Below are 24,203 nucleotides of genomic sequence, written 5' to 3' on the forward strand. Positions count from 1 at the left end.
TGGCCTTCCTACCTTGACCCTTTTATAGTGCTGACAGTGGCTGTTCCACACATGTCTGACCTGTGGACTGTGTGAGTGCAGTTTTGGGCATCCCTTCCTTCACAGTGACAGGAGGGCAGGTAGAGGTGACTGAAAGAGTGAGCCCAACAAATAACCTTCTCCAGAAACCTGAGGCGGAGTCCTACCCCGCTGCCTTATTATTAGAGGGAGGTCGATGAAAACTTGGTGCTGCTGTGCAATTAGCCTGTAGACATAGCCCAGTGCTTTGACACAAATAACAGTGTTTAAGACAGACTCACCCCGCACGGCTGGAAGATAAGGCCGTCGACTTCATGGCTGACCTGGGACGTGAAGCTGCCTTCCAGGAGCTGGAAAAACACAACAGGAAATATCATCAGCAACAGGACAGACAGACAGTTACTGTACAGCAAGGAATGGAAATAACAAGCTAGAGTCTGGTTAATAGAATGACATCTATATCCTCCTACAAGCTCACACATAATAACCATGGGTTGCATCCCAAAAGGCACCCTATTACCTTAATAGTGCACTACTTTTGACCAGAGCCCTATAGGCCATCTTGTCAAAAGTAGTGCACTATGTAGGGTATAGGGTGCCATTTGGGACGAAGACATGGTTTCTATTATAACGCAGAAAAGCAATCCTTGTAGAACTATGCTGGAGGCCATCTTTTCCACCCACCAATCTATCAATATACAGTAACACACAATGTATGGTCTATCGTGTTACTGTATCAGTATCAAGCACTCATCTCAGTGATTGATATCGCATCAATCAAGTTGGAAACATCAATGCACAGTTGCACACCATTTGACAGTTTAGGCTTAGGTTAATGACCGAAATAGCACAGACCACATGAATAATTAGGCTCATGATGGCAGGAAAAGAGAGGCTTGTTCAGCTCCTCGATTAAGGATGACAGATGTTCAGCGAAAGACAATCTACAGTACCATATTGGCTGAGGCATCCCCAGGAGAGGAGACTTAGATAGGCTACTGTAAAAACGATATTAATCTGAGATTAAGCTGTACTACATAATCAGCTAGCTGAACATGGTCTTCAAATGAAGAGCGGCCAAGAGCAGAACATTTAGAGTGGTATAAGTTAGGCGTTAAAGCTCAGGGCCAGAAAGTTTAGTTTAAGATTTATGGTCACAACAGAATTTGGTCGACAGCATTGGAAATCTTCAGTACAGACCCTATGTTCCTCCAGGAACAAAGAGGACTAAGTAAGAATGTAAGATTTACCTTGAAGTACTAATATGACCATGACTTACATTATAGAGTAAGCATATAGCCTAAACTTAAAAGGAATCGTGCAGTGGGGAATATGCACTAATAGTCGAAGGCTTTGTATCCTGAGGATGAGAAGCACCCAGTCCATGTTGAATCAAACACTGTGGGGATGAATCTAAGTACAGAAGTGACACTGGCTGACAACAAAGCCCAAGTCTGCACAATACTGCTAAGTCTCACGCCGAAAACCGTGACAACAATTGTAGAACATTTTAAATTAAATACAAGTTTTGGTCTCGACACAGGTTTGCATGTGTTAAAGCAGGTGAAGCAAAATGCTTTTGTTACTAGCTCCAACAGTGCAGTAGAATGGCTAGCAACAAATAGAAAATAAAAACAAAAAACATCACAATCCAAAGTAGATACAGTGCCTTCAGAAATGATTCATACTCCTTGACTTATTCCACATATTGTTGTGTTACAGCCTTATTATAAACACAATACCCCGTAATTACAAAGCAAAAACAGGTTTTAGAAATTTTCGCAAAAAAATTTAAACAGAAATATCTTATTTACGTAAGTATTCAGACCCTTTGCTTTGAGATTCAAAATTGAACTGAGGTACATCCTGTTTTGATTAATCATCCTTGAGATGTTTCTACAACTTGATCAGAGTCTACCTGTTGTAAATTCAATTGATTGGAGATGATTTGGAAAGGCACACACCTGTCTATATAAGGCCCCACAGTTGACAGCACATGTCAGAGCAAAAACCAAGCTATGAGGTCAAAAGGAATTGTCCGTAGAGCTCTGAGACAGATCTGGAGAAGGGTACCAAAAACATTGTGCAGCATTGAAGGTCCCCAACAACACAGTGGCTTCCATCATTCTTAAATGGAAGTAGTTTGGAACCACCAAGACTCTTCCTAGAGCTGGCCGTCCGGCCAAACTTGAGCAATCGGGGGAGAAGGGCCTTGGTCAGGGAGGTGACCAAGAACCCGATGGTCACTCTGACAGAGCTCCAGAGTTCATCTTTGGAGATGGGAGAACCTTCCAGAAGGACAACCATCTCTGCAGCACTCAACCAAAATCAGGCCTTTATGGTAGAGTGGCCAGATGGAAGCCACTCCTCAGTAAAACGCACGACAGCACCCTTGGACTTAACAAAAGGCACCTAAATGACACTCAGTCCATGAGATACAAGATTCTCTGGTATGATGAAACCAAGATGAAAATCTTTGGCCTGATTGCCAAGCGCCACATCTGGAGGAAACCTGGCACCATTCCTTCGGTGAAGCATGGAGGTGGCAGCATCATGCTGTGGGGAAGTTTTTCAGCGGCAGGGACTGGGAGTCAGGATCGAGGCAAAGATGAACGGAGCAAAGTGCAGAGAGATTCTTTATGAAAACCTTTTCCAGAGCGCTCAGCACCTCATACTGGGGCGAAGGTTCACCTTCCAACAGGACAACAACCCTAAGCACACAGCCAAGACAACGCAAGAGTGGCTTTGGGACAAGTCTCAATGTCCTTGAGTGGCCCGGCCAGAGCCCGGACTTGAACTCGATCTAACATCTCTAGAGAGGTCTGAAAATAGCTGTGCAGCAACGCTCTCCATCCAACCTGACAGCGCTTGAGAGGATCTGCAGAGAAGAATGGTAGAAACTCCCCAAATATAGGTGTGCCAAGCTTGTAGTGTCAGACCCAAGAAGACTCAAGGCTGTAATCACTGCTAACGGTGCTTCAACAAAGTACTGATTAAAGGGTCTGAATACTTATGTAAATGTGATATTTCAGGGTTTTATTTGTAATAAATTAGAACAAAATGATAAAAACCAGTTTTTACTTTGTCATTATCGGGTATTGTGTGTAGATTGATGAGAAAAACAACAATTGAATCAAATTTAAAATAAGACTAAACCTTAACAAAATCTGGAAAAAGTCAAGGGGTCTGAATACTTTCCGAATGCACTGAATATTAGGATGAGCTTTGTTTGAGAATACAGTATATACATACACAGTAAGTAAACAACAGTATATAAACAAAATATGAGGTGACCAGCATTCAATGACTCTATATACATTAGGCATCAGCCTCAAGGTGCAGGGTTGAGTACCGGGTAGATAGCCGGCTAGTGATGGCTGTTCAACAGTCTGATGGCCTGGTGATAGAAGCTGTTACTCAGTCTTTCGGTCTCTGTCTGCTAGATGGTAGCAGAGTGAACAGCCTGTGCTTGGGTGGCTGAGGTCCTTAATGATCTTCTTGGCCTTCCTTGGACAGAGTGCTGTAAATGTCCTGGAGGTCAGGCAGTGTGCCACCGGTGATGCGTTGGGCTGACCACACCAACCTCTGGAGAGCCATGAGAGGTTGAGGGTGGTGCAGTTGCCTTACCAGGCGGTGATGCTGCTCGACAGAAGGCTCTCAAAGGTGCATCTATAGAAGATCCACAATCAGCTGTTTCACTGTGTGGCCTAATATAAAAGAGCGGAGTTGGAGCAGCCTGTGGCGACGTGCAGGCTGGCTGTATTATTATTAGTGATGTTGGCCCTGATGCGAGGTGGTAGCAGCAAGCAGGGGCCCTGTGGTAAAAAGCCTAGAGGAGGAAGGGAGGGACGCAAGCAGCCAGCCAGGCTGTTCAACAGAGGCACAGACAGCTGCCAGATGGGAGAGACAGATACAGCCCAAAGCTATTAATATGAATATGCAGTTTATTGGGATGAATCTTATCCTGGAGGCAGAGCGATTTCTACTAGAATTCTACTAAAATGTGCTATATATCGTAAAAATTCATGAAAACAAAAATGTGCTTTTCGGTCTTAATTTAAAGTTAGGCATAAGGTTAGCAGTGTGGTAATTGTTCGGCTTAAAGTTAGGTTTAGGATTAAAATAAGATTTTATGACTTTGTGAATGTGCCAGCTAGTGACTACCCTACAGAGCTGCCTGCAGTACATGAGTCATCCCAATAAATGCCAATCTGCTATTAATATGGGCACTGTACAGCAGCCTCAAAGTACGAATAAACTCAACTCACAGTCCAGTTCATTCATTCATCTTTCCAGTGGTGTAAAGCACTTATGTAGAAGGACAAAAATGTTCCAATTCACACACTTATCAAGAGAACAACCCTGGTCAGCCCTACTGCCTCTGATCTGGCGGACTTACTAAACACACATGCTTAATATGTAAATGATGTTTTGAGTGTTGGAGACAGCCCCTGGCTATCCGTAAAAAAATAAATAACTAACCAAATGAAATGGTGCCGTCTGGTTCGCTTAAAATATAGATAAAAAAAAAAGTATTTAACACTTATAATTTTGATACTTAAGTATATTTCAGCAATTACATTTACTTTTGATACTTAAGTATAAGTAAAATACGCTTAGACTTTTACTCAAGTAGTATTTTACCGGGTGACTTTCATTTTTACTTTTCTATTAAGGTATCTTTACTTAAGTATGAAAATTGGGTACTTCTTCCACCACTGATTCTTTCTTTCAGACAAGTCAGACAGACAAAGTACCCTGCATGCAAACACTACCATTGTAGTGAACAAACTACATTTACATGTCCATAAATAACAGTGAAATAGATATTAAAGAGGAGTTCAATTTCATTGCCATGGCAGCTCATCATATACTCATTATCTACGCAAACAGCCTTTGACTCAAAACACAGAACAAACGCTGAACACAGTCGAAAATGCGTGACACATATCAAAATGTCACCACGGGTGGTGGCTGCTAAAATATCTCCAAATGTCACATTGTCACTCTTTACTCATGTCACTCTTTACAAGAACCAGAGCGTGAATTAATGCCAACGTAAGTCATGAAAACGACCAAGAGATGAACAACAAAGGAAGATCAGAGTCCTTCTTGCCCCTCTTTCGTATCCATAGTTTTACAATCTCAATGGTTTACAAACAATTAGCCAGGAGTGATTTTTCTCCATGTGCCATAAGTGCTATAACACGAGTGGTAAACAGGATAACGGACAAGAAATGCCATTGCTCCCTCTCTAAGTACAGTCCTGCATCAGCCAGAAGGCAGGTTAAGGTATCATATCCACTAGGAGAGAGAGGAGACGGAGCTGAAATACAAACAGCATTATACAAGGCAGGAACAGAACAACAATCATCATATTCATATAGAACTGTCATCACCAGTTATTGTATCATACTTGCTGCGTGACTGGAGTCAGTGACACTTAGTCATCATAATAGTCATCGTAACTAATCATGGAGAATGAAGAGTCTTTCTCTCTATTGTCAGAATCTGACATTTAAGTTTGAGGATTAGGCTGTGTGCATGGTACAAGAGCCTGTAGCTAGGAGACAGAGGTACTTCAGATGGCGCCTCTGCACTCTGAAGTCAGGAGGGGGAATGAGAAGAAAGGAGAGAGGTCGTTCCACCTCAAAAAGCACAAGAGGATTGAGACACCCACCATCTCAGATTGTTCGGAAATAATTTCTGTAGTTAGAAACAGATAACATGGGCCTCCCGGGTGGCGCAGTGGTCTAAGGCACTGCATCGCAGCGCTCTGGGTTGGCGCCCAGGCTCTGTCGCGACCGGGAGGTCCGTGGGGCGACGCACAATTGGCCTAGCGTCGTCCGGGTTAGGGAGGGTTTGGCCGGTAGGGATATCCTTGTCCCATCGTGCACCAGCGACTCCTGTGGCGGGCTGGGCGCAGTGCACGCTAACCAAGGTCGCCAGGTGCACAGTGTTTCCTCCGACACATTGGTGCGGCTGGCTTCCGGGTTGGATGCGCGCTGTGTTAAGAAGCAGTGCGGCTTGGTTGGGTTGTGTTTCGGAGGACGCATGGCTTTCGACCTTCATCTCTCCCGAGCCCGTACGGGAGTTGTAGCGATGAGACAAGATAGTAATTACTAACAATTGGATACCACGAAATTGGGGAGAAAATAAAAATAAATAAAAATAAATAAAAATAAAAATTAAATTAAAAAAAGAAACAGATAACATTAGCATTCCTGCAACATTATATTGTTTAAATACAATTTTATTTCTGAGAAATGAAGTTAATTGATTGCACCCAAATTGGCAATTTTAAATTATAGGATTCATATAATATTAAAAAAATCGAACTACAGAAACGATTTCAGAACAATCTGAGAGGGTGGGTGTCATGGCTTGCTGAAATGACATGGAACAACACAGATGAGAGGAAAGGTGAGATTAGGAGGCTGTCAACAAGCTGCCTAAGCCGAGGTACAGTCAACACGTAGGAAATGTGAGGTATCCGCTGATTACTTAGAAACAATGCTTCATCACAACAGACCTGCACCAGACAGATTTCTTTATCGTGAGGCGCAATTGATTTCAGAGTCAAATTCTCTAACGTCAAACACTATTAAGATGCAATGAATGCGTTAGGGGAAAATAATGAAATAAGCCTCTATCAGAATGGCTGCTCGGTGGCTAAGTGGTGAAGAACTGCCAATTGCCACAGTTGGAAAATTAGATAAAGTAGTGGTAATGGTTCCTTCAGCTGGCAGTAGATAACCCAAGACAGTACTTGACAGTGACTATTACCACTAAAGAGAAGCATCAGGGTCAACCTGGAATGGAATAATAGTGAGTCATTCCGGTTCCATACTGAAGTTCTACTTCCACATAAAGAATACAATAATTCTGCTTCCAGCAAGACAAAAAATAACTGCTGTTGTCTTTATGATGCAACTCTATGTAGGAGGCACACCGGTCTATCTGGAGTTCCCTTTCAGTTCTTTGACACCATAGTACACCCACCACCTCCACTGCATCTCCAAGCCATCTGAGAGAGAGATTGAAAGAGGGAGACAGGGAGAGGTGAACACGAGGTGGAGGAGAGATGAGCCAAGGGAGATCTCCACCAACGCACCCACCTCCATAGAGGAAGTTCCCTTGGAGCTATGGTTGCTTGGAAGCTACAGAGAGGGGGCCGCACCCCAGCAGCCCTGGCTTTCATGCTAAACCTGTTAAGGCAGGATTCACAAAGCCTTCGCCTGGAAGGCCTGCGGAGGAGATGAAATCACACAGTCCTATTAGGAGATCTATCAGGCTTCCACAGGAGACGTCAAGCGGAAGGAAGGATTAACTACTGTACCTGATGACTAGCGTTGCACTCGACGGAGAGACAAAAGGTAAAATGGCGTACCCATCTTCATGCCATGGAAGTCAGTGTATTTAAAAAGAAAATTGTGTATTTTTTAAATTTCAGTCGGTGTATTTTTTAAATTTCACAGTGGCACAGTAATGAATCATAGTTGGGTCGGAGAAGGGCTGAGTAACATTAAAACAACAACGAGCATGCAATCCTCCCTGCAATCTTTTTTTATTTATATATACACTGCTCAAAAAAATAAAGGGAACACTTAAACAACACAATGTAACTCCAAGTCAATCACTCTTCTGTGAAATCAAACTGTCCACTTAGGAAGCAACACTGATTGACAATAAATTTCACATGCTGTTGTGCAAATGGAATAGACAACAGGTGGAAATTATAGGCAATTAGCAAGACACCCCCAATAAAGGAGTGGTTCTGCAGGTGGTGACCACAGACCACTTCTCAGTTCCTATGCTTCCTGGCTGATGTTTTGGTCACTTTTGAATGCTGGCGGTGCTTTCACTCTAGTGGTAGCATGAGACGGAGTCTACAACCCACACAAGTGGCTCAGGTAGTGCAGCTCATCCAGGATGGCACATCAATGCGAGCTGTGGCAAGAAGGTTTGCTGTGTCTGTCAGCGTAGTGTCCAGAGCATGGAGGCGCTACCAGGAGACAGGCCAGTACATCAGGAGACGTGGAGGAGGCCGTAGGAGGGCAACAACCCAGCAGCAGGACCGCTACCTCCACCTTTGTGCAAGGAGTAGCACTGCCAGAGCCCTGCAAAATGACCTCCAGCAGGCCACAAATGTGCATGTGTCTGCTCAAACGGTCAGAAACAGACTCCATGAGGGTGGTATGAGGGCCCGATGTCCACAGGTGGGGGTTGTGTCTACAGCCCCCACTTTTTTTTTATAGCTTTAATATTGCAGATAGATTGTAGCTTCCATCAATGTAATTGACTGCATCACTTCCAATCACCCATATATTTTTTTGTGAAACGGTTCACAAAAAACTCACAGTGGTGTCACGGTTCGGTACGGTTTCAATACATCGACAAAATAAATGCCTGAGAAATATGTAATTTGTATTTTCCATTTATTATAATAATAAACATGGGTAGCTTGAATTCCTAGGAGCATATGGAAACAAAGGGACAACAAAAAACAGCAGTGCCTGCCTCATTTAAAACAGAACTTCAACAAGACTGCATAGTCCAGCAGCATATATCAAAATTAAGTCACATAGCAGTGCCTTAAACAAAATAGGACCACTTGAGACTGGTTACTTAAAACATTTAAGAATTAAAACTCAGATTTTCAAGTTTTTCTTTAAGAAGATCAGTCTATCTACATTATCTGCAGTTAGCATAGATCGGCTTGCTGTGACAATGTCAGCCTCTGTGGAGAATACCCTCTCGCTAGGAACAGAGGTCCCAGGCACAGCCAGGTAGCGCCTTGCTAAAATGGCAACATGAGGGTATATTAACTCTTTGGTCTTCTACCATGTAAGTGGCTCAGCATCCAGGGGAATACAGTCCACTTCCCTGTATGAGGTCACCAGCTCCTCTATGACCTTGATCTTTGACTTGGTTCCCTGCTCCTGGGACGTGAACAACTCCTCAAAAAGCTCAGCCACGGCAGACTTGTTTTCTGGAGGACAACCCCTGTCGTCTGTCATCTCTGGAGAGGGCTTGACCCTGTAGAATTAAATTAGATGAAAATTACTATCTCTGAAGTGGCTTAAAAACATAATTTGTTGTTAGAAATATATATCAGACACTATTATGACAATTACAATTATTACTTTATAATTAATTGTTAAATCATTAATTAAAATAATTATAAATGTCATATTAACAAAATAAATACCTGTTGTATAATGGTCATAATCTCTGCTGTGAGTTCATTGTAGACTCTCAGACGAGCAGCAGCATCCAGGTGCAGCAGGGACTTGAACCGGGGTCCAAAGCGGTGCTCTTGTGTAAGAAGTCTTGGACATCAGGGTCAGCATATCTAGGCTCTAGGTTAACTCTGATAGCAGTATTGACATCCATTACTGCGGGTTCATCTTCATCAGATGCCACCGTTGATTTCAGGATCATTGTTTTCGTAGGCAGGACCATGGAAACTGATGGAATGCGCTCAGTGCATATCAGTGTTGTGACTGTTTTGAGAGGTTTGCACACTTCCTCTGCTAGTCTTATGTCATTTTCAGACAAAGACACAATATCTTTGACATTCTTCCTCACAGCTTGATCAGTCCGTGTAGAATACACCGCCACTTTCTGCTCAAGGTATCTCTCAACCATGTCATGGCTTGAATCCCATCTAGTAGGGACATCCTGCATTAGTTTGTGGTTTGGCAGCTCCAGCATCTCCTATTGTGTCTTGAAAACATGAGCAGCAGTTGTGCTTTTATGAAAGGAGGATACCACCTTCCTGGTCTTGGCTAGGAGGCGAGAGATTGGATTCACTGACATAGCTTTTTGAGATGCTAGATTAATAACGTGAGCAAAGCATCCTATTTGTGGCCCCAATCCAGCTAGCGCAACTGCATTTACAATATGTCTAGCGTTGTCAGTGGTCACAGGAATCGTTACATCATCCCTCTCCAACTACACGTTCATTTATACGCCATTGGTTTATGCAATAATATTTTTTTTTACAATTAAATATATTTTCCTAGTTATAATATGATTCATGAATTGTTCAGTTCGTAAAAGTTTGGGGTCACTTAGAAATGTCCTTGTTTCCATGAAAACATACATGAAATGAGTTGCAAAAGGAAATACAGTCAAGATGTTCACAAGGTTATAATGATTTTTAATTGAAATAATAATGGTGTCCTTCAAACTTAGCTTTCGTCAAAGAATCCTCCATTTGCAGCAATTACAGCCTTGCAGACCTTTGGCCTTCTAGTCAATTTGTTGAGGTAATCTGAAGAGATTTCACCCCATGCTTCCTGAAGCACCTCCCACAAGTTGGATTGGCTTGGTCAAGCTTGGTCAAGCTGCAACCACACCAGCTCAATAGGGTTGAGATCCGGTGACTGTGCTGGCCACTCCATTATAGACAGAACACCAGCTGACTGATTCTTCCATAAATAGTTCTTGCATAATTTGGACCTGCGCTTTGGGTCATTGTCCTGTTGTAGGAGGAAATTGGCTCCAATTAAGCACCATCCACAAGGTATGGCATGGCGTTGCAAAAATGAGTGATAGCCTTCCTTCTTCAAGAGCCCTTATATCCTGTACAAATCTCCCACTTTACCCCCTCCAAAGCACACCCAGACCATCACATTGCCTCCACCATGCTTGACAGATGGCGTCAAGCACTCCTCCAGCATCTTTTCATTTTTTCTGCGTCACACGAATGTTCTTCTTTGTGATCCGAACACCTCAAACTTAGATGTGTCTGTCCATAACACTTTTTTCCAATCTTCCTCTGTCCAGTGTCTGTGTTATTTTGCCCATCTCAATGTTTTCTTTTTATTGGCCAGTCTGAGATATGGCTTTTTCTTTGCAACTCTGCCTAGAAGGCCAGCATCCCGGAGTCGCCTCTTCACTGTTGAGACTGGTGTTTTGCGGGTACTATTTAATGAAGCTGCCAGATGAGGACTTGTGAGGTGCCTGTTTCTCAAACTAGACACTAATGTATTTGTCCTCTTGCTCAGTTGTGCACCGGGGCCTCCCACTCTTTCTATTCTGGTTCGAGCCAGTTTGCGCTTTTCTGTGAAGGGAGTAGTACACAGCGTTGTTCGAGATCTTCAGTTTCTTGGCAATTTCTCGCATGGAACAGCCTTCATTTTTTTCAGTTTCAGAAGAAAGTTCTTTGTTTCTGGACATTTTGAGCCTGTAACCAAACCCACAAATGCTGATGCTCCAGATACTCAACTAGTCTAAAGAAGGCCAGTTTTTTGCTTCTTTAATCAGCACAACAGTTTTCAGCTGGGTTTTCTAATGCTTAATTAGCCTTTTAAAATGATAAACTTGGATTAGCTAACACAACGTGCCATTGGAACACAGGAGTGATGGTTGCTGATAATGGGGCGCTGTCCGCCTTTGTAGATATTCCATAAAAAAAATCAGCCGTTAACAATATCTACACTATATTTCTGATCAATTTGATGTTATTTTATGGTCAATTTTTTAAAATGTTCTTTCAAAAACAAGGACATTTCTAAGTGACCCCAAACTTTTGAACGGTAGTGTATATACACACACATGCATATACAAATCTTTTAGATTTTTTTGTACACATTTCCTTTATTACCCTCCAACCCTACCACCACTCCCCCAATTGGAGCAAACTAGTGAACAACAACACTTTCCTCTACCCTCAACCTCTCCCATATATGTATGATGTCCATCCGGTATGATTTCTATTTTCCATATCTTCCAAACTGTGCTCTTTCAAAAAGATCTTAACCTATATACGTTTTACAGGCACAGTATGTTTTACATTAGTTATCTTGTTGTTATTAGTCCCAAACCTCAGCTCCATTCAACCCATCCTACCAATCTCTTAACACCATCCATATTGGATTTCTATTTGCCATATATTTTTCAACTGTGCTGTGATGTTTCACAAAAGCTCTGAACCTTTCTATTCTCATGGTTTCTACAGATTGTAAATTGAAAATATTTTTTTTTGCTTAAAGTATTATATTATTGATCAATTGACTATGACTTTTCAGAAAGCCCAGTAGTGCTATCTGCCCGGTTAGCTCCAGGTAAATATTGCAATTCTTCAGCAATTCCTGAACCTGTGACCAAAAACAAGCTACATATGGACAGTACCAAAACAAATTATCTAATGATTCTGCCTCTTCGCAGCAAAATCTGTAGAGCTGGGAAGGTTGTATCCCCCATATAAATAATACTATGTTGGTTGCAAGAATTCTGTGTAATAATTTAAATGGAAAAATTATAAATTTTGAATCCAGCATCGTTTTGCGTATCAGTTCATAAACCATGTGCCATGGAATCGGTATGTCAAAAATCTCTTCCCAACTATATTGCATTCTATATGGCACGGCTGTCATTTTTTTGGTCCTTAAATGAAACTGATATACTTTTTATTTATCAACATTTTCTTCAACCAATTATGGTCTTTAATGCAGGGCCGACAAACAAGTTCCTTACTTTCTCCCCCTTCCACTTTCCTCTTCCATTTTTGCAGTAATGTTGCAATTAGTTGGTTGTAATTTTGGATAGAGCAGACATGTCCATATGTTTTAGTTAGCTGCATGTATGACATAACTCCAACAGTCGTATTTATGATATCATTGACGAAGATACCTTTTAATTTTTATCAATTAGTATATTTGAGTTTAACCACAATATTTGTTGTATTATTTGTTCTGTCTTTCTGGTGGATTAAATTGAAATTGCAACCAATTTTCTATGGCTTGTTTTAAAAATAGCGATATTTGGGAGATGATTTCCTTTTCAAATAACTGAAAGTGAGAGGTTGTAATCTGAATAAAGGGAAAAAGGCCTCTCTTGAACATAGGGTGAGATTCTTACTAATTTGCTAGAGAACTAGTTTGGATTTAAGTATAGCTTTTGAATGACTGAAGCCTTTAGTGAGAGGTCTAATGCTTTAATATGTAATCATTTTTGCCCTTCGAATTCATATTCATTATATAAACAGGCCCATTTAATTTAGTCTGACTTGCCGTTCCAAATAAAATTGAATATTTTTTCCCCCATATAATTAAAACTGTTCGCTAGGTGTAGGCAAGACCATAAGCAAATAGGTAAACTGGGTTATGACTAAAGAGTTTTCCACAAATAGAAAGGTATTTACCTTTCCATGGTAGCAAGATCTTATGAATTTGTTAACTTTCTATAAAAATGTAATGGAGTGAGAATTTATTTATTTTGGGATATGTATACCGAGTATATCCACATCACCATCAGACCATTTTACTGTAAAATACATGGAAAAGTAAAAGTAGCATTTTTTGTGATTCAATACGTAATATAGTACACTTATCATAATTTGGTTGTAATCCAGAGAGGTTAGAATAATTATCTAGATCCTCTATGACGCTGTGGAGGGATCCAAGTTGTGGATTTAAAAGAAAACACGAATCATCAGTGTACAATGACAACTTTGTTTTTAAGCCCTGTATTTATAATGCCTTGATATTATTGTTGGATCTGATTTTAATAGCTAACATTTTGATGGCCATGATAAATAGATATGCCGATAGTGGACAACCTTGTTTTACTCCTCTTCACAGTTCGGGAAGTAGCCATTATTTACTATTTTAGTCCTAGGGTTACTATACATGACTTTAACCCATTTTATAAGATATTCTCCTAAATTGAAATGTTCCAGGCATTTAAATATAAACTCCAGTCGTACTTTATCAAAAGCCTTTCAAAGTCTGCTATGAATAGCAGGCCCGGTTTCCCAGATTTTTCATAATGTTCTATTGTTTCCAGTACTTGCTTTATATTATCTCCAATGTATCGTCCATGTAAAAAACCTGTCTGATTAGAATGAATAATGTCCGACAATACCTTTAATTCTATGCGCTATATATTTTGCATCACAACACTGAAGTGTAAAGAGCCTCCAATCTTTATATTTCCCACTTGTATCCTGTTTCAGTAATAATGAAATCAGACCTTGTTGAGTGTCTGATAATCCACCATTTACAAAGGAGTGGTTAAAATATGCTAATAACGGTCCTCTGAGTATATCAAAAAAGGTTTGGTGTACCTCAACTGGTATGCCATCCAGCCCTGGAGTTTTCCTAGACTTAAAGGCTGTAATTGCATCAAGAAGATCCTCCTCTGTACTTTCACCTTCACATGAGTTTTTCTGTATGGCTGTTAATAGGGAAAAAATCCATACAATTAGCTTCAGTTAGAGGAGATGGAGGAGAAACGAAAACATATGCTTAAAGTACTTAGCTTCCTCTTTCAAAATATTATTTGGTGAATCATAGGTGACTCCGTCATTTGTAACAAGTTTCAGTCAATTATTTTCGGTAGCATTTCTATGCAGAAGATTAAAAAAAGAATTTGGTGCATTTTCCCCCATATTCCATCCAGTTTGCTTTATTATTCTAATATACTACACTTGATCTTTGTTGAATAAGTTAAACATTTTAGTGTTTCCTTATTTTGAGCCTCTATGGTACAGTTCTTATTGGGATCTATCTGTTCCGTTTCCCTTTGTTAGTATGGACTCCTTTGACCTAAATTGCTTTTGTTTTAGAGATGAGTACTGAATTGCATGGCCTCCCTGCATTCTTTCACCTCTCTATCCCTCCCTGCAGACCACAGGTCTGATATCAGCGCACACCTTCGCAACAAATCGCATATGAAGAACTTACCATCAAGAATCCTGCTGGTCCGTTTAATATTGATATTAACAAACGTCCTAATTACGCCTTGATCGAATACAATGGTGGGTGATAACGTCATGTAAGGCGCTTGATGATCTGTAGTATTTTACAATGCCCAGCTCACCATTCTTTTTCACACCCATTTCCCATTTTAAAAAAAATAGCTACCACTGCAACCGCCAAGCTTTATTGAATGATCTGTCCCTGAGTGTTTGGTTCTCATCAACCCTGAACTCCTACGCTGTACCAGATATAATAAAAGCTTGTTTTACAAAGGCTGTGAAGGTAACAATCACAGGGAACGAGCCGGGAATGGTGCTCAGCAACCATTCTAGAGATAAAGGGCACCCTACAAACCCTATTCCAAAAGCAGTGCACTACGTAGGGGGTAGGGTACCATTTGGGACGCACTCAAGATCACATCCCTGCTCCTAGCTGCCAGCTGCCCCGCCCCGTCTTCTCAGAGGAAGCTGCTCTGAGGCTGAGAAGACAGTAGTTCAAGAGGCAGCCAGCCTCTGAACTAAGTAGTGAGAGTGTTGGAGGATTTTGACATATAACACATTCAATAAATAATGTACAATTAACAAAAAGGCCCTGATGTAATTTCAGAGCCACAGCTGGTGTGACGGTCTATCTGATAAAAATGCAGTTGCATGTAAATTGTCTGTTATCGCCTGAGAATCTTTCACTCAAAATATTAATAACATTATGCAGGGTTCTCCCCAAAGCAGGTAAGAGAGGAGCTGTGCCACCTTGTGGACTGACTGTGCCACTATGTACATTTTTATAATTTTTTTTTTTTTTTAATGGTAGTTACATGTGTTCAAAAACTCAGAAATCTCTGATTCCAAAGGGGGGCACTGCCCACCTCTGGGATCACCCCCCGGCCGTACTCAGCAGCACCACCTTCTTAATAAATCCTGGGGAGAATCCTGACATGGATCATTCTCAGATAAAACTGCAGAATCAGCCCAAAACATTAATTAATTAACAATCTGATACAAAACTGAATTTCTCGTCAGAGAATCTCACATTTGAAGTGACGAAATCCCACCTAAGGGAAAAAAAAAAGTGTTAAACGGGGGTGTTTATGAGATATCTGCACTGAGCACTAATCAGTAGCTTAGGAATGGAAACAAGCTGTTCACATCTACCACAGAATAGTGACACCTTATTCTCTTTCAAAAGACTCAATCTCCTCTGAAGCGTATAAAAAGCAGCTCCAAATGGCTGCTCCCGGAGCACTGCACTGGCTATGTCAGATTAGGGGACAGTCTTATAGAGAGACACACAAGATAAGCTCTCTATAGAATAGTGGTTGTAGTTCAGTGGTACAGGCCCACTGCAAAAAAGAAAAGAAAAAAAGATTCACTCTAATCTACAGAGGGTAGGGCCATTCAGGACCTCTATACCAGGTGGAGTCAGAGGAAGGGCCTAAACATTTTCAAAGACTCCAGCTACCCATGTCATAGACTGCTCTCTCTGCTACCGCATGACAAGCGGTACTGACGCACCAAGTCTGGAACCAACAGGATCCTGAACAGCTTCTACCCCCAAGCCGTAAGACTGCCAAATGTTTAGTTAAAGGTGCAAAAATATGTCCGTGTTGCAAAAATTTGAATAGATCGCCTAATTTCAGAAAATCATTGTACCGTCTAAACCACTGTGAAATACATTTTCAATAACCAAAAATATTGTATTTTCAGCTGTTTGAACCTGGTGTACAAAACCGGAAGTAAGTTTTTCTCTAGTGTTGTAAGTGTATATGGAGACATACTACGTATCCAGACGTCATGTACGATGAGGGGGAAAGCACAGTAAATCACGCTCAGCATTAAAAGCCATCTGACGGTTGTGAGCAAACCACCAAGGCTTTCACAGAATCACGACACGTAGACCATGAGCATAGAGGGAGAATTCATAACACTGCGATACTGTTTTGCCTCATCATTTCTTCCATACCTGCAATTTTCCATACCTGCAACTTTCACTCCACATAGCACACTTCTATTGATCAGGGGCCTGGTCAAAATAAGTGCGCTATAAATGGAATGGACTGCCATTTGGGACACAGACTAAGATGGGGTGCTGTGTGGCTCAATTGGTATGGCAGTCCATTCGCTATATAAGAACATAGACTCAGTTGGTCAAGCCTCCCTGTTAAATACACAACCTGACATGAGAACGCATGGGACAACTGAGTAACAAGGCTGCTGGCCTCGAGTCAAACAAGGTTAGAGTGTATGAAGCTGCGGCGGAGGACTTTTGGCTTTGATGGATGGATTCAATAAAACCATCATCAAATTAAAGAAATTCATGAGCAAGATGCTGTACACACACTGCCATATTTGATTTGGTCAGTTCAGTGTAGCGATCACTGAAAGTGATGATATGCCACCGTGTGTATCCAAAACTGATCTTGGGCAAGTGACTGTCCAAGACTTGCTGACTAAGGATGAGTTTTATACCAAACAGTTCAGTATTCAAGATGAGTGATTATGTTGTATTGCAAATCCAATTGAAGGTGGTGGCAGTGGCACATCCACTTACTGCAGACATGTGGAGGCAGGGAGCTGATCCCTTCCTCCAACATAAGAGCAAAGAGTTCATTTCCATTATGCCTCTGAACATATCCCCCAGCAGTGCCTGAACCCTCCACTCTTCCAGCCCTAAAGTGATACCTAAAATCAAAATGAAATAAAACATTTTTGGGTCACGTGTGCCAAATACAACAGGTGTAGACTTTACAATGAAATGCTTACTTACGAGCCTGATCACAACGACGCAGAGTAAAAAAAAACAAAAAAAAACAAGAGGAATAAAAATACACAAGAAAGAAGCTACAGTATATACAGGGAGTACCAATACCAGATCAATGTGCAGTGGCACGAGGTATTTGAGGTAGATATGTAGCCTACATATAGGCAGGATGGTTGCTGGCTTAGAAGCTTAATGATGAATGAAAACACTACACTGAATTTTACACAACTGCAAAGCGATCTGGGATGCAACGGGAGCCTGAGGTACCAATAAGGACTTAATTCTGTATGGTGTAATTCAGCAGAAAATTTGCACTTCGAGTCCAATGCACACTCGAGTTCTGTAATGCTGAGCTTCTGGCGAGTCTGGTGTTGAGGTGTATCACGTGTGTTCAACTTCCATATGAAAAAGGTGATGATAGGGATAATGATGCTTGTTGCATCATTTCCCAGAAAGCACCCGACACGGAGGTCCTCACACATGACTGTCTGACAGAGCTTACAGCAATAGACAAAGAAGAACGTGGCCATGTTCGAATACCCATACTTGCCTTCAAAATACTAGGCATGTTAGGTATGCGAAAATAAGACGTTTTTATATGAAGTGAAATGTCAAATATAAGTTTTGAATGCAAGGATGTTATATTAATTTAGTATTTTCATCTTGCAGAATTTGCTGCACACTTTAGAGGAAGAGAATCATCTTTCTAGACTCACGTGTGTTTGACAATAGCTGATAATGTCGGGCATCAATGCAATTGCGCATTAGATTACGCATTCTCTGGATGGGTAAGCCTAGTATGTTTATATATGTTTCTTACATTTTTGTGAAAACTAATGCAGTATGTTCTAAATAGTAGGTAGTAGAATTAGTACACAGTACGTAGTAGGCAAGACAGATTTTGGACACGTCCAGAGAGAGAGCCTGTCTTTTTCAAAGAGGTTTAATGCCAATATAAGAGTCCCACAAGACATAACTGTCCACAAGCACGGTAGAGAGAAGAACACATATCCTTGTATTGTTTTAGACAGGGGTGGATTAGCTGTGTTCTGAACGCTGGGTAGAGACAGTGGGCAGATTTACTGGGGGATCCTGGGTCTGGATGTGAAGACAGGGGTTCTCCCAAATGGCACCTTATATTTCCTATATAGTGCACTTCTTTTGACAAGAGCCCTAGGGGCCCTGGTCAAAAGTCGTGCACTATAAAGGGTATAGGGTGCCATTTGGGATGCAACCAGGAGGAGGGCGTTATGAGTCATCCACTGAGGGAGGCTGAGCAGAGGCCTGGCTGACGAGGTGGTGTCTGACTGAAACATTGAAAAGAGCTCAGAACCCCACCGAGAGCCAGGCTTTCTGAGCACATCTGAAGATTGACTGACACCTGCTGACTTCACTCAGCCAGCTCAAGGCTCTCTCCAACTGTAGTGTACAAGCTCTCTCTAAGCCTGGAGGGCATGTAATGGAGTGCCAAACTAAAGACAAAAAATATATTGGTATGGCAATCACACACTCATCAATCTACAGAATACACCATTGACTAAATTCACTTATCTGCGTCATTATATATTGCTTAATTTTTTCCCGGCGAGGCCTTGAAGAAAGCTTCTAATTCCCCAAAGAACTGCGGTAAACAAGCCTTTTTAATCATCGATCTGGCAATTCTTAGCCCTTACAAAAGAAGGTAAGCTACATATTTCTCTTTGTAAGGCACTGTTGAAGGGAAGAGAGAATGCATGTAGTCCTTCAATCCAACCATGGTAATTGCTGCGATATTACCAAGGACAGTGTTGCAGGGCATTGTGGATGGTGTGTGTTTGAGTGCACTTGCGGTATAGTGTGGAGGGGGTGGTATTGATGGAATGTTCTAAGGCAGTGTCAACACTACATTCTTTGTGTTTTCTCTTGGTTGTGTATGGCCTATTTATCAGACAAAGTCTCAAAGTTTTAATACAGGAGAAGTTTGTACAAAAATTTTCTGGTGAAAAACAGATCTGAAAAGCTACTTGCTTTAGGTTTGCTGCAAGCGAATGAATGATTACGCGCTTCTACAGTTTGCTATTAATTGAATACTGATAAGAGGAAGCAGGGAATTAAATCAGCATCAACATTTTTAATTACGCTAAATAAAATGTCATCGCAACGCATATCACTTCTGTAATGATTGAGTTCACAAAATGGCACACTGAACATTCTCGAAAACTTCAAAGATGGCAATCTGGACAAGGCCTTGGTATTGCACACAAAAACATAAAACATAGACCTAAAAACATAGACTTACATAGATAGACCTTCTGATTCAAATAAGGCAATCTGGACAAGACCTTGGAATGTGTTAAATACACTTAGATAAGGGAAGGAAAGAACACCTTCCAATGACATTCATGGACACAAAAACAATGACCCTTGTCTAAAACGTCTGATAAAAAAAATGGCAAATCTGGACAAGACCTTAGAATTGTTTAACATAAGCCTACCTAGATAAGGGAAGGACAGAACACCTTTCATGCGCACACACACACACACACACACACAAACCCCCACCATCCCCATGACTCGCTCCTTCTCCATCCCCGGACTGCGACTCCCTCCCAGTCCCCACCACGTTCACCTTGAGCTGCTGGAGGGCAGGCAGGCGGTGCTAGGCGGGCCATGATTAAAAAGAGCTTAAAGTTTTATTTCTCAACTGGTAATTAAAGCACAGTTCCCATTCGCCAATCAAGTGTATAGGCAACTGGGCAGGCTTCAGTGCGTCACACACCACTTTGAAATGAGCTGGAGGCAGTACGCATTTTGAAAACATATACTGAATTGTTTGAAACCTGAATGTTTTACTACATATGAGGCATGTCTTACCTTGCTTCCAAGTAGCCGAGCCAAAATCCAACCAAACGTGCAGGCAATTATTTTATAAAGACTTCCATATGCCATATGATCCCGTTAACGGAATGATATGACTACATCGAGTGAAAGTGCAGGGTGCCAAATTCAAAAAGCAGAAATCTCATAATTAAAATTCCTCAAACATAGATGTGTCTTATATCATTTTAAAGGTAATCTTGTTGTTAATTCCACCAAAGTGTCCGATTTCAAATATGCTTTTCAGCGAAAGCACTACAAACGATTATGTTAGGTCACCACCAAACCACAAAAAGCACAGCCATTTTTCCAGCCAAAGACAGGAGTCACAAAAAGCAGAAATAGAGATAAAATGAATCACTAACCTTTGATTATCTTCATCAGATGACACTCATAGGACTTCATGTTACACAATACATGCATGTTTTGTTTGATAAAGTTTATATTTATAACATAAAATCTGAGTTTACATTGGCGCGTTACATTCACTAGTTCCAAAAACATCAAGTGATTTTGCATAGCCACATCGTTTCAACAGAAATACTCATCATAAATGTAGATGATCTGCGCCACCAGAGTCTCTGGGTTCGCGCCCAGGCTCTGTCGCAGCCGGCCGCGACCGGGAGGTCCGTGGGGCGACGCACAATTGGCCTAGCGTCGTCCGGGTTAGGGAGGGTTTGGCCGGTAGGGATATACTTGTATCATCGCTCTCCAGCGACTCCTGTGGCGGGCCGGGCGCAGTGCACGCTAACCGAGGGGGGCGGGTGCACGGTGTTTCCTCCGACACATTGGTGCGGCTGGCTTCCGGGTTGGAGGCGCGCTGTGTTAAGAAGCAGTGCGGCTTGGTTGGGTTGTGCTTCGGAGGACGCATGGCTTGTAGCGATGAGACAAGATAGTAATTACTAGCGATTGGATACCACGAAAATTGGGGATAAAAAGGGGATAATTTTTTTATTTTATTATTATAAAAAAATAAAAATAAAAAATGTAGATGATAATACAAGTTATACACATGGAATTATAGATATACCTCTCCTTAATGCAACCGCTGTGTCAGATTTCAAAAAAACTTTACGGAAAAAGCAAATCATGCAATAATCTGAGACGGAGCTCAGAACAATATCCAAATTAGCCGCCATGTTGGGGTCAACAGAAACCAGAAAATACATGATAAATGTTTCCTTACCTTTGATGAACTTCATCAGAATGCAGTCCTAGGAATCCCAGGTCCACAATAAATGCTTGATTTCTTCGATAATGTCCGTTATTTATGTCCAATTAGCTACTTTGGTTAGCGTGTTTGGTAAACAATTCCAAAGTCAAAAAGCGCGTCCACTATAACGTGACGAAATGTCCAAAAGTTCCATAACAGTCAATAGAAACATGTCAAACGATGTACTGAATCAATCTTTAGAATGTTGTTAACATACATCTTGAATAACGTTCCAACCGGAGAATTAGATTGACTTCAGTTGAGCGATGGAACGGAGATGCCTATCACGTGAACGCACGTGGTCAAAGCATGGTCAGCTTGTGGCAGTGGTGACTAATTCCTGTCTCCTTCGCCCCCCTTCACATTAGAGTCATCAGACAAAGTTCTATTGATTGTTGAGATCTAGTGGAAGCCGTAGGAAGTGAAAACTCATCAATATCTCGCTGTAATTTCAATGAGAGCTTGGTTGAAAATCTGCCACCCTCAAAAAATCAAACAGGAAGTGGAACTTCTCAGGTTTTTGCCTGCCATATGAGTTCTGTTATACTCACAGACATAATTCAAACAGTTTTAGAAACGTCAGAGTGTTTTCTATCCAATATTAATAATACTATGCAAATATTAGCAACTATGATTGAGGAGTAGGCCGTTTATTCTGGGCACCTCTGTGCACCTTTCATCCAAGCTACTCAATACTGCCCCTGCAGCCATAAGAAGTTAACTTGGGTCAAACATTTTGGGTAGCCTTCCACAAGCTTCCCACAATAAGTTGGGTGATTTTTGGCCCATTCCTCCTGACAGCTGGTGTAACTGAGTCAGGTTTGTAGGCCTCCTTGCTCGCACACGCTTTTTCATTTCTGCCCACAAATTTTCTATAGGCTTGAGGTCAGGGCTTTGTGATGGCCACTTCAATACCTTGACTTTGTTGTCCTTAAGCCATTTTGCCACAACTTTTTAAGTATGCTTGGGGTCATTGTCCATTTGGAACACCCATTTGCGACCAAGCTTTAACTTCCTGACTGATGTCTTGAGATGTTGCTTCAATATATCTACATCATTTTCCTACCTCATGATGCCATCTATTTTGTGAAGTGCACCAGTCACTTCTGCAGCAAAGCACCCCCACAACATGATGCGGCCACCCCCGTGCTTCACAGTTGGGATGGTGTTCCCTCGGCTTGCAAGCCTCCCCCTTTTTCTCCAAACATAACAATGGTCATTATGGACAAACAGTTCTATTTTTGCTTCATCAGACCAGAGGACATTTCTCCAAAAAGTACGATCTTTGTCCCCATGTGCAGTTGCAAACCGTAGTCTGGCTTTTTTTAAATGGTGGATTTGGATCAGTGGCTTCTTCCTTGCTGAGCGGCCTTTCAGGTTATGTCGATATAGGACTCGTTTTACTGTGGATATAGATACTTTTGTACATGTTTCCTCCAGCATCTTCACAAGGTCCTTTGCTGTTGTTCTGGGATTGATTTGCACTTTTTGTACCAAAGTACGTTCATCTCTAGGAGACAGAACCCGTCTCCTTCCTGAGCGGTATGACGGCTGCGTGGTCGCATGGTGTTTATACTTGCATACTATTGTTTGTACAGATGAACGTGGTACCTTCCGCGTTTGGAAATTACTTCCAAGGATGAACCAGACTTGTGTAAGTCTACTTTTTTCCCCCTGAGGTCTTGGCTGATTTATTTTGATTTTCCCATGATGTCAAGCAAAGAGGCACTGAGTTTTTTATTTATTTTTTATTTCACCTTTATTTAACCAGGTAGGCTAGTTGATAACAAGTTCTCATTTACAACTGCGACCTGGCCAAGATAAAGCAAAGCAGTGCGACACGAACAACAACACAGAGTTACACATGGAATAAACAAGCGTACAGTCAATTACACAGTAGGAAAAAAAGAAAGTCTATATACAGTGTGTGCAAATGGCGTGAGGAGGTAAGGCAATAAATAGGCCATAGTAGCGAGGTAATGACAATTTAGCAAATTAACACTGGAGTGATAGATGAGCAGATGGTGATTTGCACAGCATTATTTCTACTTGCACAAGAGCAGAAAAACAAATAAAAACAATATGGTGATGAGATAGGTTGATTAGGTGGGCTATTTACAGATGGGCTATGTACAGCTGCAGCGATCGGTTAGCTTGTTTGAAGGTAGGCCTTGAAATATATCCACAGGTAGACCTCCAATTGACTCAAATTATGTCAATTAGCCTAACAAAAGTTCCTAAAGCCATGACATCCTTTTCTGGAATTTTCTAAGCTGTTTAAAGGCACTGTCAACTTAGTGCATGTAATCTTCTGACCCACTGGAATTGTGATACAGTGAATTTATAAGTGAAATAATCTGTCTGTAAACAATTGTTGGAAAAATGACTTGTGTCACGCACAAAGTAGATGTCCTACATTGGAATTCGGTAAGAATGGCACACCATTGCATTCGAGTTGCATGTTCTGTTAAGATGAATTACTATAAATATTGTGATTTCTGTCATTCTGAGAACCGTGGGCTGACGCCTTAAAACCTCTACAGGATTGGTGGGTCCCCTGCAGGATGGTTGAGCTAACGTAGGCTAATGCGATTAGCATGAGGTTGTAAGTAACAAGAACATTTCCCAAGAAATAGACATATCTGATA

The 24,203-nt window shown here is 41.4% G+C and overlaps 1 protein-coding gene across 1 annotated transcript in view; it reads right to left on the reverse strand.

Moving 5' to 3' along the window:
• The window catches only part of rngtt (RNA guanylyltransferase and 5'-phosphatase), a 144,996-nt gene that overhangs the window by 47,401 nt on the left and 73,392 nt on the right, over positions 1 to 24,203 (reverse strand). Inside the window, exon 13 of the mRNA XM_038963016.1 lies at positions 300 to 368. Coding sequence (XP_038818944.1) covers positions 300 to 368 — 69 coding nt within the window. The remainder of the gene's footprint in view (positions 1 to 299; positions 369 to 24,203) is intronic.

The sequence above is a fragment of the Salvelinus namaycush genome, chromosome 24 (genome assembly GCF_016432855.1).
Source record: "Salvelinus namaycush isolate Seneca chromosome 24, SaNama_1.0, whole genome shotgun sequence".
In the NCBI taxonomy this organism is placed as follows: Eukaryota; Metazoa; Chordata; class Actinopteri; order Salmoniformes; family Salmonidae; genus Salvelinus; species Salvelinus namaycush.